Genomic DNA, 15,419 nt, shown 5'->3' on the forward strand with positions numbered 1-15,419 from the left:
ACAATTCAGTCCAATGTCTGTTTTTACTTCTGTTTGCAAGGACAATGAGCCTTGTTATAAAATTTCTCTATGGAGATAAAATTGGCTGCTGAGTATGTCCACCGATATTTTGGCCATCGATGTGGGACAACTTAACACCCCTCGTAAGCCAGGCCTGCCAACTTAAGTGTGGACAACATATATGGGGTCCATCATTGATCAGTAAACCGAGAATTGGGATGGCTCTGGGGCTCTGATATTTGTTTAAGTTCGTCAACTTTGAAATGCACTAATGAATATCAATTAACAGTTATTAAGAAGATTATTGAAAAAAGTCTTGTATGCACTAGGTTGTCAGTGAGGCTGGTTCTGAAATGTTGTTTGATTTAACAAGTCTTATTCATTCAGGTATAGTAGATTATGAACAGGAAATTTTGATATTTTACTTTCATATTCACCATTATAGAAGTGGTTGATGGGCTTTTTGAGGTGTCCACAAGTCATCGCAATCACAGGCGAAGCTAGGCATTTAAACCTCTTTGTTAAAAAATTACAATATACAAAGGTCATCAATTTCAATATGTTTAATTTAGTACATTTTAGATTTTCTTAATAAAATTTTTTATTTCACCATCAAAAAATTAAGATTTCCGCGCACACTCTTCGTAGAAATATTATATAGTGTAAAAAATTTAAACCTTTGCTATTAATTATTATGTCTTGCACAATAATTAAAATATTATGTACCTAGTGGTTGATGCCGCAGTATTCAACTCTCGTATACATAATTATATCAGATATGTTTCTAAATATAAAATAAAGACTTCATGATTTGAGAACGTGCACGTACATGTTTGGCATGTGTATTAGTAAATTCACTTAAAATTTGTCTTAACTTAATACTTTATTGATTTGTTCATTGAGAGAATCTTTTAGTGCTGGTAGTGATGAGAGAACGTGGGCAGAAATTCAATCATACATCTTTTTTTAAAATTATTATTTTTATCAAATTAAAAGGGTCAAAAAGTCAAGTCATACTCTATGTTATTAAAGTTGGTGCAATAAATAATATTTCATGACCATGAGAGATGTTATCGATTGATTTCTCACACCAACACTTATTTAAAAATTGAGTTCATCACACTTTTTATTTGATTTGTGAATTATTATTTAGAGGGTAAATTTATTTGATGCGTGATCAAAATTAACAATGTCCAATAAAAAAAGTTGTTTCATGGAACATGCTTCGCAGTATCATTGAAATAACAAATAATTGTAATTAATAAATGCGATATCAGATTTGCCAGTTTCCAAATATATTTATTTATCTATATAGAACCATGAAAAAGATGGGATAGTGCCACACTTCATCTTTGTTATTGACATGATCCAACTACTCCTTTGTCAATAAGAACATTCTAATTCTTTAAGGAAGGATATTCTTTTTATTTCGGTTATTATATTATCTATTGTTGATATTATTCTCTTTTTTATTATTTTTAAGTTTAACATTACATTTTATACTTTTTTAAATTCCACTAATAAAATTACGCTAAATATATTATTACTATAATTGAAATCAAATAAGCAAATGCATTCAAAATAAAAGAAGGAACAATTGAGATTCATTCACCATTAATTAAGAACTATAGGTTTAAACTTGACTTTTACTAAGAAACCTTTATTATATCTACTTAATCAACATAATTCATATGAATCATATCAATAAATTTCAAATACTGAATTACTAAAAGAAGATTATTCACTATTTTTAATTTATTCCAACAGCGTGTTATGAAGAATAGATCCCAAAAACTCTTTTTAGTTAGCAAATATTTATAGCGAAGTGGTAAAAAATTATAAGAAAGCAAATTATTCTCACACAAAAGAAAATATACACACTACATTAATTACATCACTTACACCCTTATTAATCCCTTAATTACCTTATCATCTCAATTAACCATGGTGTAAAATACCATGCAAATTATACTACTAATTAAAATCATACATCAACATTACACGTGTCACACACTCGAACCGTCGGATGAATATTTAACGGATGGGATTGAATCCCAACTATTATCCTCTTGGCCATTTTGTTGCATAGTGGCCATTTCATGCAAATTATTTGCCATTTCTGTAACACTCCAAACTTTAACCGATTTATCAAGACTCCCACTATAAACCACCCATTTTTTTTGACTTCCGGTCGAGGAAGATTCTTTATCTTCTTCGACCGCTAAGCATTTAACCGGTCCATTATGACCGGTTAAAATCGATAAACACATGTGAACCGGACCGTCCCTTTTCCAAACAATAATATTTTTATCAGCTGAACCGCTAAAAACCAAATTTCCTGCAGCGGCTAAACAAAGAACCGCTAATTTATGCCCTTTAAGTACCCCACCATGTGTTAATTTTTTCTTCTCACGTTCCCAAAAATTTAAAAACCCATCTGATGAACCGGAATAAACCACTGAACCCGGTTTATTAACCGCTAGAGCCGTAACGGCGCATTCTTGGTTAAGTAACGTTTGAACAAAAACGTGATTTACGGTTTTTCCGTTAGATTCTCTTTTCCATACTTTGACGGTTCCGTCAGCCGAACCGGTGTAGACGATTCCGTCTACACTAGCGACGACGGAGTTAACGGCATCGTCATGAGCTTTAACGGACTCTAAACATTTGGATTTATCAACTTTCCATACTTTAAACGTTCTATCCCATGAAGCTGAGTAGAGTAGGCCTTCACTATGGTCCATGCTTAAACATGAAATTGCGTCACAATGCTTAATCCAAAGAGTGGTCCGATTACGTTTGACCTGTTTAGACATAATATAATTATATTTAGTCACGTAAAATATAACATTATAAACTTAGATTTCGATTCAAATCTCATTACACTAGAAAAAAATCAAGATCATGAAAAAATCATGTCCTTACACATTTTTTTGACTGGCCTATAAAAAAGAATCAGATCAATAAATTATGAAAGGTCCTAAAGAAGTCGTCATTGAAAAAACAAGTACATTTCTTACATAGAACATTAGAAAAAATGTGTCATATAAAATGAAACGTAGAGTCAAAGAAGTAATTATTTACCTCTACGTAGTTGCTAGGTTTAATGGAAGCCTTGAAAAGGTCCATGAGTTTTGGCAAACTCCCAGCACGTTTATGGTTGTTAGGGTTTTTGGATCGAACCTTCCAAACTCGAACTTTTCCATCTTGATGACCGGTGAATATCTTCTCTCCGGCGATGATAATAGCTTTAACAAGACCGCTATTTGATTTAAAAGCTGAAAATTCCTTCATATCTTTCCAAACACGTATGTTTTTGCTATCGGATCCAGTATAAAGAATATCATTCTTTGCAGCTAAAGAATAAATATGTCCTTCTTCACGAACAAGGGAACCAATGAGTCCATTTTGTGGCAAATTTTTTGGAAAATTATCATCCAAGTTATGCCAAGAGGATTTAGTAAAAGGGGAACAAGTTTGGTTCCATGGAGACAACATGGGAGGGGACCCGTCTTCGCTAAGGCGATTCGGGTCATAAGCCGAGAAACTGCTGTGACGGACGTCAAAATCATCGTCGTCCATCACAGCAGTTGACGACATGTTGGGCATGGAGTGTACCATGATGTTTAGAAAAGTATTGGTATACAAAATTAAATTAGTTGTTACTGTAGGGACAAGTTTCAACTAACATTTGAGGTTAAACTAGTAATTTTACTGGCCTTTTTTTGTTATGAATTTAAATTTTTGAATTTTTTTGGACAAAAGGAGAATGAGAGAGAAAAGGCAAAGGGAGAAAAATGGAGATGAGGAGAAAATTGTTGAAGTGGAGGAGGAATGGTTGTGAGGGCTTGTAGGGAATATATATAAGAGATCTTGCTATAAGATCTAGACACGTGTACGGTGGATATAAGAAATCTTGATGTATATAGTTTTTTTTTGTTTCAAATTTAGAAAAAATAGAAAACCAAATAACAAAAAATCGAATTATCAATATATATGATTACGTTTATAGTTTTTGCTTGAACATCTATAATAGGTATACTTATAAATATTGTGTTTTAAGTTTTTCTTATGATTTATATGAAAAAATATATTTAAGAGATTCAATATTATTACTTTGGTTATGTTATTAATTATATATTGACATAATTGAATAATCAAATCGAAAAAAATGAACCAAATAAAGGAAAACCAAACCAAACTAAATTTATTCTGGTTACACTTTTACAAAACTAAAAACAAAAAATTCAAACCCCATAGTGCAAAATCAAATTGAAAAACCTAATATATACCACTAATTTATATTAAATTGTACTTATTTATCATTATAGTTAAGTGATTTATGAAGTAGTAAAAATCTATACACCATTTACTAATTATGATAAAAAGGGAAAAAGAGTACATGCAAACATTTGACACGTATTTATATATTGATTTGATATAATATTTGATGATTTAAGTTTTTATTAGGAGAAATGATTTGATATAAGAGATTTAAAAAGAGTATATTTTTTCTATTCAAATTGGGAGAAGTCTAGAGATCTCGTTTCCTCGTTTTTATATACATGTTCATAAATTATTTTCTTGTGTTTATTTTTAAAAATTAAAACAAAAAAAAAATATCTATTGACTTTTTGACAACAGAAAAGTATATGGATTTTAAATAAAACTGTTTATGCACGGCACTCCAATAAGATTCCAATAAAGTTATATTTTAGGGGTTTGACAACTAATTAACATAAGAACATGATTATATTCATAAAGTCATAAACAGAGAGAGAACTTAAAAGAATTTTGCACCCTCATGTCAACTTGTTAATCTTTTTTCATAATTTACTTCTAGTTGATTCTTGCTTTTATATATATATTTCTATGCCACTATTTTTCTCTTCAAAATAATGATTTAGTTTTATCTTAATATGACATAAAGCTAGCTCGTTTGAGTTAACTGATTGAAAATAGTTAATAAGTATTAAGTGTTGAAAAATATTTTTTAATTTTAAAAAATAATTATATAAATAAATAATTACGTATTTGAATAAAAATGTTACATATGTTCTCTGAAATGATCAATGTATTACTTCATGATTCATGGTTGATCTTGTTAAAGAATGAATAAAAAGGCTCATATCGGTGGTTAATGAGATGGGTGGACTCCTTATAAGGCATGGACAATCCTACTCCTTATGAGCTAGCTTTTGGGGTGTGAGTTAGGTCTAGGACCTAATTTCACATGGTATCAGAGCAGGACCCGTCTCACCCAATGTTGGGACCCCTAAAATTAAAAATTATTCATGCACCAGATGCTAAGCACTGGATGTGAGGTAGGGTGTTAAAGAATGACAAAATGTCCCACATCGGGGTGTGAGTTAGGCCTATTTAGTGTGAAAAGTATTTGTAATTTACCATCCAAACATTTCTTTTTAAAACTCAGAACACTCATATGAACATATGACACATTTTGATGTACCATTTAAAAATTTTCGTTGATAATTAATCTAAGAGTTCTAATACTTTTAAATTAAAGTTAATAATTGTACTTACCCAATTAGATAAAAACCACTTCAATGATTAAGGTTTATTATAGATTAATTAAGACTTTAGGAACCTAGTGCTTAGGCTAATTATTTGCTTTTGTTTGTATGATTTGGTACGTTCATTTTAAATGCACTAATTTTCAACATCTTATTGCTAGGTGCATGACAATGGGACTAATTAGTTTGTTAATTTTACTCAACCTCTAAAAATGTGACACAAGAATTGAAGTATCAAGTGCTTAGGAATAATTTAAAAAATGAGTGGTATTAAGACTCATAATTAAGCAAATAAACAAATAACATAATGAAAATCGTTCTCAAGCTTAATTCAATGTACTATCTAAATACCTGACAAATAAACTAAATGGTTAAGTTGGAGACATTTTAGTAACCACAAGGTCAAATATTGAAGGGTAAAATACTTCGATCTCTCTATCACAGTCATTTTAAAAAAATAAAATTTTATTATAATAATTATTCTCTTCGAGACGAATTATACTTTCTTTTTATTTTATATAATACTATTATGTTAGTATACAACAAAAATATTGAAACAAACAATTATAAAGATTATAAGTGATGTACTTGAATCTTGATACATTCGCCATGCGTCGCATCAATTTTTTCATATTTATAACTTTTCAATCTTGCAAAATGTATATATAGTATTAATCACGGATTCAGCTAAATCCAGTAGCTTTGCTTCACTCTTAATATTGTTGTATATTAGAATTGACATATCTATTAAATATGAATAAATTTTACATTTTGTTCCAGTAACTCAAACATAGGGAGAATCATGATATTTCTTTAATTTTATTAGTTCTGAATTTTAAAACGATAACTTCAATTCTAATAGTCGATCGAGTTCAATTAGCTTAGCAAAAAGAAATTAATAGTGTGATGAGATGGTCCTCCACACGCCCCTACCAAAACATTTAACAACTTTTAGGGGCATGATTCTTGGTAGAAGACTTGTGTATTAATTTTACAAAATAATAGTACCAAAATATAACAAAATTATATTCCTTTCGTCTCGTAAAAAATGTTACCTTATTATAATTAGAAATAATTTTACTTTAAAATACTTTTTTTTATCTCTATTGAAATGATTTTCAACCACATAAATATCTCTGGATTGTTTTAGATTATAAATTTCAAATCTTTTTTTTAAACATCATGTCAAGTCAAGTGGTGTCATATGAAATAAAACGAAAAGGAAGTAATACGAAAAAGACAAATTTGTTCTTTAAGTAATGCTTTTAATGTTCAAAGTTTAAAGCACCTCAACCTTAATATGCCAAAAGGGAATACATATAAATGATAGATATAAATCTTCAAACCTACTAAATATATTTGAAATGTAAGGACAAGAAAAGATTAGATCCAAATGTATTAATGGCTTATAGTGGTCGGCTGCTAAAATACAAAGTTTAAAAGTTTGCATAAATTTAACATTTGCAAGTAGTTGATGTGAGGAGTTTGCTTGATACCTTTCATTTTGAAAATCATAGCTTATTATTCCCCCATGCATAGGGAAGAACTCGAACCTTACAATTATCTTAACAAAAATCCAAGAATATATCCTATGATACATATATATACATACAAACAAAAATGAAATCGTGTTCTCAAGGTTTCAAACTCTATTAAACATTATTTTTAAAAGAATCTCAAACTCAATGATTCTAAATTGAAGCATTTATCCTAATGTTTATCCATGCCTTAGATGCAAAAGTTGATGGCAACCTATCCTCATCTGCAACTAAGATTTAAAGTTTATGAATATAAAAATATTTTAACTTTTCTAATTTATCAAATTCTAAATTTTTATATGGAAATATATGTTATACACACACTTAATTTAAAATTATCGCAAGATTCTAACTTTTATTTAGATATATATATATATATATTTCATGCATGAAGCAATGACTCAATAAATTAAAATTAAGAAAAAGAGTAGTAACAAATAATAATTTTGTAATTGAATTGTATAAATTTGTGTAATGCTACCCAATGTCATGTTATGCATATTATTTCACCATTAAAAAAAAAAAAAAGTGGACAGACACAAGTCACAACAAACACAAATAACAAAAACCGTTTACCACAATACGAAAACAAACGGGCTTTACAAATTACAACCAAAACATGGATCCTTACAAGCCCATCAATAATTTATGTTAGGGTTTCGGTTTGTCCTAATTAAGGACTGGTGGTAGCATTACTAAAATTGCTTAAAAAATCGAGCTCCAAAATCTTTATTTTTAATAATGTTTGGTGTATGAACAAGGCGAACCCATCTTTATAAGTCGGAACAAGTACACCTGTTAACTTTGAAAAAAATCATATTTATCTATATATAAAAACTGTCAGAAACTGAGATATGATTAATAACGTATCCATAAGAAATATAAAAATATTATTGTGTTGTTGGTGAAAAGTAATTGAACCACCCGTGAAGCCAGGATTTAAATCCAGTCCTCCTCAATGTATAAATATATAACTAATACTAACATTAAACTATAGTACAATGTTTGTTTACAAATATAAGTGCGATATAATCGATCTTAACGCATAATAAATCATAGTATGAAAAACACATGATACTACTCATATTCTAACCGACCAACTTCAATATTATATACATTCTAATACACCTTTTTCATTATATACAACAAATCAAACAATTGATAAAAAAACAATATCACTATAATTAATCTCACTATATTAAAAAAAAAAAGTATTGTATTATTCCTAGTATACCCCTGCCGTCAAATTCAACGGCCAAATTAACCGCCGCGGGAAAACTGACACGTATACAAAAAACATATCCCGACACCGAATACCAGTTATCCGTTAATTACCTGCCACGTATAAAAGTATCATAATTTTTTTGTTCCTTTCGGCAACAGTAGGGTCCACATAAAGTATACAAGTGGGTCCCACTTTCTAAAATAAAACTATATATATTGCCACGTAGTAATATAATGAATCTTATAATAGAAAAAATAGGCCATAAATAATATAGGCCTATTATAAGAAAAAAATGGTAGGGGCTAACTATAGGTAAAAAATGAAGAAAGTAAGCATGTTGAAGGGCCTTTTTTTAACAGTTAAATTATTGTGAAAGGACTATGTTGTCATCCTGCACAATCTTGGAAAGTAAATAATGGAAGTAACATTTGATCATTCAACATTATTTGCAACCTAATATATGGTACATTTTACCTATGTTGTTTATAGATATCTAATGCATGTGAAGCCACTATGAGTTTCATACACTTTAACCTTTTTAAAAATTTTCGATTTATTGGGGAGGTGAAATGTGTGGTGAATATATATAGTAGTGTGGATGACAGGTACGAGTAGGGTTGAAAAAAATTATTTTTTTATATAATTTGTCGCTAATTCATATTTAAATGAGATTGTTTGCGACAAGTTTAAACATATGGAAAATAAATAATTTATACAAATAAAATATGAAGAAACATGATTTTATTAATCAAGATAGATTGCAGGTACAATTCTGTTTATCATTTGATTCTACTCTGCTAAGGTTTATTCATGATTCAAGGGCCGTTAGTGGCGTATTTCGCGAACTAGAATGATTTAGATTCGATATCTCTATATGAATAATCCATCAATTTCAATTTGCGAAGTATTTGAGATCTTGATCTCTTTGTGAAATTTCCAATAAATTAGGTTTTAGGGTTGAGTAGCCTCCAAGAATCATAATCTGAATTAAATACAATTTGTGGAATCCCAACTCGAATTGAAAGCATCTTGTAGAGTCTCACAAAATATCAGTGTTTATATACATAGATTATTAACATGGAATTTTCGTTATTTGGCCTATGAAACTCTTACATGTCGCTAATTCTATCCCTACAATTTGATTTATTTATTTAAGAGTTTTTTTAAAATTTATTTTTATTCTTCAAATGAAAATCTTAATTTCGTTACTAAATGAGCATATATAGGAAATCATGATTCCATGATTGGTGTTCTTATACACTTCTAATATTTTATTATGCTTTAATTTCCATAGTATGCTAAACATAATCACTCAAAACCCCAACTTTTAACACATATGAATTGCTAATATGGCTAAGTTCTTAGTAGTACATGGTCTTCAAAGGAATAATTAATTATACAAAAAAAAAAACACAAGAAAAAATATTAGTTTTCTTGCGTAAAGAATAAAAATTGTACATTTTGGGTAAAGTAATAAAAAGTTACCTTTTATCTTGACGGTTAAGATTTGATAAAAAAATAAATTGTTTTTGTTAGCTCTATAGAAGATAAGGTTCTTAGTTACTATTTTAAAAAAATAGTATCCAAGAGAAAAATGACAAAAACCTTTAATTTGTTCTAAAACAACCTAAACAATTCAAGTATATAGAGACTCAACGTTTGTGATATTTTGAATATTATTCCAAAAATGTCATTCAAGTACTCATTTTCTGTTTGAAATTTTATCTATCTTTTTTATTTGGTTATATTAAAGTTCTCATTTTAGAATATGAATACATATCTAAGCATGACATAACATACATTATGTGCAATATGCTAGCTAGTAATTCCGTAGTTATTTATGTTGCCCAATAAATGATGTTTCAGAGTTATTAGCTTTTAAAGCATAAATTTGGTCAAGTAGAAGAAAAATAAATGATTAATTTATATTTATTAGTTAATGTAATTAATCAAAATAAAATTACTTTATGTTTATTAATTGAAAACTTAACTTCAATAGAATATGCTAAATTAGGATATAATGGTAAACTTAAATAATTTCTTAACTGACGTGAAATCTAAAATGGTGACATATAAATAGAAAAGAAAGGAGTACATATGACTAAACTTTTTGCATTTCTGCAAGAAATTCATGCAAAATGATAGAGTTGACTTTTCGGAAAAAATGACTGAGGTTTGAGCCGTAGGGAAAGCGAGTCTTCACAGGGAGATTATCACTACTTATGGGTTCGAGCCTGGGTGATCTATACATGACCAGGATGAAGTTCGGGTGAAACTAAGTGGAGGTCCAAACTGACTAATGTTGAAAAATTAGCTAATGAGTTATGGTTAGGGATGAAATGCCACTCAAACCCAGAGCTAGTTGATTCTCCCCAAAATGCGTTGAGGCGCAACAATTGACTGGACATCAAGGGATAAAGCGTATAGGTGCTTTTCTTCTAGTATTCAAGGCTCTTTATTTTGGGGGCATATATGAAACCTAGGCTCCGAAGGGGGAGATGTAAGAAAAATTACCAACTTGACCCTTTACAGAATATCATATTTGGTTATTTACTAAAATCCGAGCTACCTAAATTGTCTGAAGTTAGACTTTAATATAGCATATATTTCTGTTGTCGAATATACAAGCTCATACTATATTATATGTTAGAATTCCTTTACTTCTTTATATTAAAAACTTTAAAATTTGAATAGGTAATGATATAAATGTTGAATTCCTTTAACTCCATGTTTGAATTCAAATCTCACAAGCCCAAAGGCCAACCAACTCTATGCATATCTCCAAGAACATAAAAGGCCGAAGCCCATTCTATGCATTATGAATTGGACTTAACACAACAAAAAGTCCATGAAAATTCATATTGGCCCATCCAATAACTCAACAATTGTATCGAAAACACCACCATATTAATATTAGGATATTATTATTATTAAAAAAAATCCAACCACCGACTTATACAGTTAAATATAATATATATCTAAATTTTTTATTAAAGTTCACTATCACTTTCTCTATAAAAGCGCACACATACATCTCCCCTTTGAAATAAAATTCTCTTAACAAAACATCATCAAAATCCACAACTTTTTCTTTTCTTACACATCCACACATATTCATAATGTCTAGTAATTCCATAGTCCCAAAAAAACATTTTTCACAAAGAAACAAGAAATTTAGTACTAATGATCATATTGAAGATGATTTTCAAGAAGAAATTATTGAAGAGGAAAATGAAGAAAGATGTGTAAGTAGCCAAATCTACTTGAAATCAACAGGGCCAATAATGAACAAAGATGTAGCCCTAAGAAGAATACGTCATAGGAAGCAACTCAACAAATTCAAATCTTTTCTTGCTTTTCCTAATTTTAAAACATCTTCCAAAAATGATAGCAGTAATATTAGTACTAATTCTCAAATCATTAGATGGGTCGATGATGCTTTTGCTGCACCTTAGTCTGATTAATTCAGATTCACGAAGCATGGTGCTTCAAATGTTGCGTTGTAAATATATGATTTGGTAGTACTTTATTTGTATTTTCTTTTGTAGTGTAGATTTATGAACAAATTTTAATTTGTTCTTTTTTGTTGTATCAAATAATGAATTTGTGGCTTCTTGTTGTAGAACATGAATACACTAATTTGGCTTTTCCTCATGTCGAAGAAATAAGAAATTTTTGGCCTTAAAGAAAAGGGAAAAAAGGAATAAAAAAAATAAAATTGAAGAATCATCTTGTATTTGATTCTTTGCTTTTAATAAAGATGCTATAACATTTATCTTTAACAGGATTGCAACAGTATTTGTTTTAATCCAATAAGGCAATCATTTAATTTATTTTTATTGCATTTCATTTGTAAAAAAAGAAAGAAAAATCACTTAATTTTGTCTAAGTTTAATTGAAAATGTCTTATTTGTTTTCTGTAATAAATTAGTGTGTCATATTTAGATGAATCTTAATTTGATTATAGTAAAATAAATATTGAATGATCATTCATCAAATCTAACTTACGTTTAATAAAAAATTGTTCGCTTTAGTACTACTATTGGCAAGTGAAAACAAATAGAAAATAATTATTAAAAAATAGGGAAAGTGGTTTGAAATATACTAAAATTTTGATTGAAATTTTGCTGTAATGATTTTAAACTTTAAGCAAGATCTATTATTTACATATAAATAATGTATTTTATATGTATATATGTGTCCACGTGGATATATTAACGATAGTTGTTTGGAAATTGAAAAAAATTGAGACTCGAATGCAATGATATGTATTATGTGATGTTTTGGAATTCTTATAATAATTGGGACTATAGGAAAAAGAAAATGACAGAATAAAAAGGATAAAGAAAAAAGATTCGAATCTTACTCACTGTCATAGTTTAAGCTTTAGGTTCCATTAACGGAATTTTATTTAGGTATTAGGGAGGGGAGGATACCACTCAGCACCGGTCCGCGGGGGTGGGGTTCAACGCCTAACAAAAAGGGTCAAAAGCAAAAAAAAAGATGTATGGCTGAGGGGAGGAGAGAAAGAACGTATGCATGGAGATTATGTCTGTAAGAGTTTCAAGAATCTATGAAAGGACATCTAAGGCTAAGGTTACGGAGTAAAGGTGCCCGGTGATTTCTAGGTTGCAACACGTCTGGTTGTTAACTCCACTACTATGTATAATGATGCAATATTTATGATTTCCACGTGAGCATATATATATATATACGCCTTTAAAATACACTATTAAATAGTGTAGGAATAAAAGATCTTTTCCAAAATTAAAATTATTACTCCCTCCGTCTGGAATTTTTGTCATGTTGCGTTTATCGAAAGTCAATTTGACTAATTTTCAAAGGTACATTAGATCACATTAATTCGACATTTTAAACAAAAAAATAAATATTCTAAAACTATATGAAAAGTACTATAAATTACAATTTTTTGCATATTAATATGATAAAAAAAATACATCTTAAAAATTTAGTTAAACTTTTATAGTTTAACTCTAAAAATAAAAATTACGATAAATAATATTAAACGGCGAGAGTACGATAATTTCAATTTAAGATTCAAATATATTTAAGACTTTCTTTTCGTAAGTGTGATTCGGCACAATAGTTAGCCATATATATAAAGGCAGTATACTAAAGTCGTTTTTATAAATAAATGCATATTTTCACGTGGACAAAAAGATGGTGAATTTTTTTTTTTTTAAGTTACTTTAGAATAGTATTTATCTGTTAAAAGGCAAGAAATTCAAAATATTCAAGTTTATGAGAAACGTTTTCTTAATCAATTTTCATCTTTGATATTAGTTGTGCAGGAATCTATGAGCTTTATTAGGAATATAGATTAAGATAAATTACTATTAGCTCCACTAGCATTTTTCTTTTATTATTCTTTTTAACTTTGATTAATTTTTAAAATATCTTTCACTTATATTCTGAATTATATTGAAGGAATCAAGATTGATCTCAACTCATCCTGTGTCTCTTTATCATTCAATATTTGTAACGCTCATGGAAATTAATTATGAAGTTGAATTATTTCATCAAAGAATGTGACGTAGCGAATAAGATTTTATCCTTTTTAATTAGAGATTTCAATTTTTAATTGAATAAAAATTCTTGATAGCAAGCACCTTTTCTAAATACACCTTACACTATACGAATCGACATTAATTAAAGTTCAGTTCTTATGTCGAACACCACACAAGTATCCAAGAAAATATAAAAATTGAACTATCATGAAAATGTGCATGATAAACTTTTTTTTTCTATAAAATAAATAGATAAAAGAGTGTAAAATAAAGAGAAAATTTTTGAGAAATAGAAAAGATGATAGACATAATAAGTCTATATAGTTATAGTTTTGATAATTGCACTTTATAACTATAGTTTTGTTTGCTATAAAAGTTGTGATTTTGTATATTTTTCTTGTGAATACACAAACTGATAACTATACACTAATAGAGGCTGCATTTTGTACATTTCACTTGTTCGTTTGTATGTTTCGCTTATGAATATACTAACAGGTAAGTATATACATCTTCATTTAGAAATTTTTCAGAACTCCACTTGTATATTTCACATGACAAAATACAAAATACGGTAATTTATTATGATATTTTCAGAAAACGTATACAAATAGCTAGGATAAACATACACAAATTTTAGATTTGTACAGTCAGAAAACAAACTATATAAATTCTAAATTTATACGAAGTGAAACCAAATTATATAAATTTTCAGTTTATATAATTAGGGAACCAAATTGCAAAATCTTAAGAAACTATGGCAAATATCTATATTATATAATGTACTCTATATGTTTGTCATTTTGCATAATTTTCCCTATTAAGAGCATCCTCTATGGTTCTACTTATAGTTGCATCAAAGGAAAATTTATGAAAAAACGGGCTGGCCTAACTTATTTGGGCTCTTATGACAAAACAAAGATACTATTGGACTTGGGCTTTAGTAGATTAAGGCCCTGTTAGTGGCTCTACTGGATGCAATGGAAGCCCAAAAGTTCAAAATTTACTAGGACTATAATAGAGCATGATGAAAATGGAAATGCCACCAAGTTTTATCAAATTGAGAATTTTAATAAGTTTTATGATCACACAATCGGTTGTTGGGATCATTATCTTTATTTTGAGTATGATAATGGTTTGTTTTACATATGGAATACGGAAAATATTGCAATTTGCAATCCCGCTACAAGAGGACTAAGATATCTTCTCTACTTAAAATGTTTCGATGTTTCTCATGGTGGTAAGTTTGTATGTTCAATAGGTTTTGCATCCGAAGAAAACAAGTATAAAGTTGTTTTGACGATTGATACTAACGATGGATTATTGATAGCATGGGTTCTCACTCTAGGCATAGATAAATCATGGAGGGAGATGATACAATACGTCGAACATGGTTATTATGTTGCTCCATTTAGATATAGAATTTGCATTAGTGGAATTATCTATCGGTTTTGCCATTCTTCGCAGAAGTATTGTATAGATGCGTTTGATGTTAAGTCTGAATTTTTCACAAGGATCACTACGTTGATTGAATTATTTGTACGTGAAAGTAAATAATACAAGAATGTAAATTAAATTTAAATCATAATTAAGAAAT

The 15,419-nt window shown here is 29.0% G+C and overlaps 1 protein-coding gene across 1 annotated transcript; it reads right to left on the reverse strand.

Annotated features, from left to right (window-relative positions):
* Positions 1–1,836: 1,836 nt before the first annotated feature.
* Positions 1,837–3,836, reverse strand: LOC101268568 (protein JINGUBANG-like). The gene is made up of 2 exons (XM_004238154.5): positions 3,085–3,836; positions 1,837–2,804 (listed from the first exon to the last, which is right to left on the reverse strand). The coding sequence occupies exons 1-2, from the start codon at positions 3,619–3,621 to the stop codon at positions 2,007–2,009; spliced, it is 1,335 nt and encodes a 444-aa protein (XP_004238202.2). The 5' UTR covers positions 3,622–3,836; the 3' UTR covers positions 1,837–2,006.
* Positions 3,837–15,419: the final 11,583 nt, after the last annotated feature.

The sequence above is a fragment of the Solanum lycopersicum genome, chromosome 4, assembly GCF_036512215.1.
Source record: "Solanum lycopersicum chromosome 4, SLM_r2.1".
In the NCBI taxonomy this organism is placed as follows: domain Eukaryota; kingdom Viridiplantae; phylum Streptophyta; class Magnoliopsida; order Solanales; family Solanaceae; genus Solanum; species Solanum lycopersicum.

Excerpts from the sequence above, each read along its gene's own strand:
- LOC101268568 (XM_004238154.5), bottom strand. The coding sequence starts at position 3,621 with ATGGTACACTCCATGCCCAACATGTCGTCAACTGCTGTGATGGACGAC. Across the intron at positions 2,805-3,084 it reads AACCTAGCAACTACGTAGAG|GTCAAACGTAATCGGACCAC; the intron begins GTAAATAATTAC and ends ATGTCTAAACAG.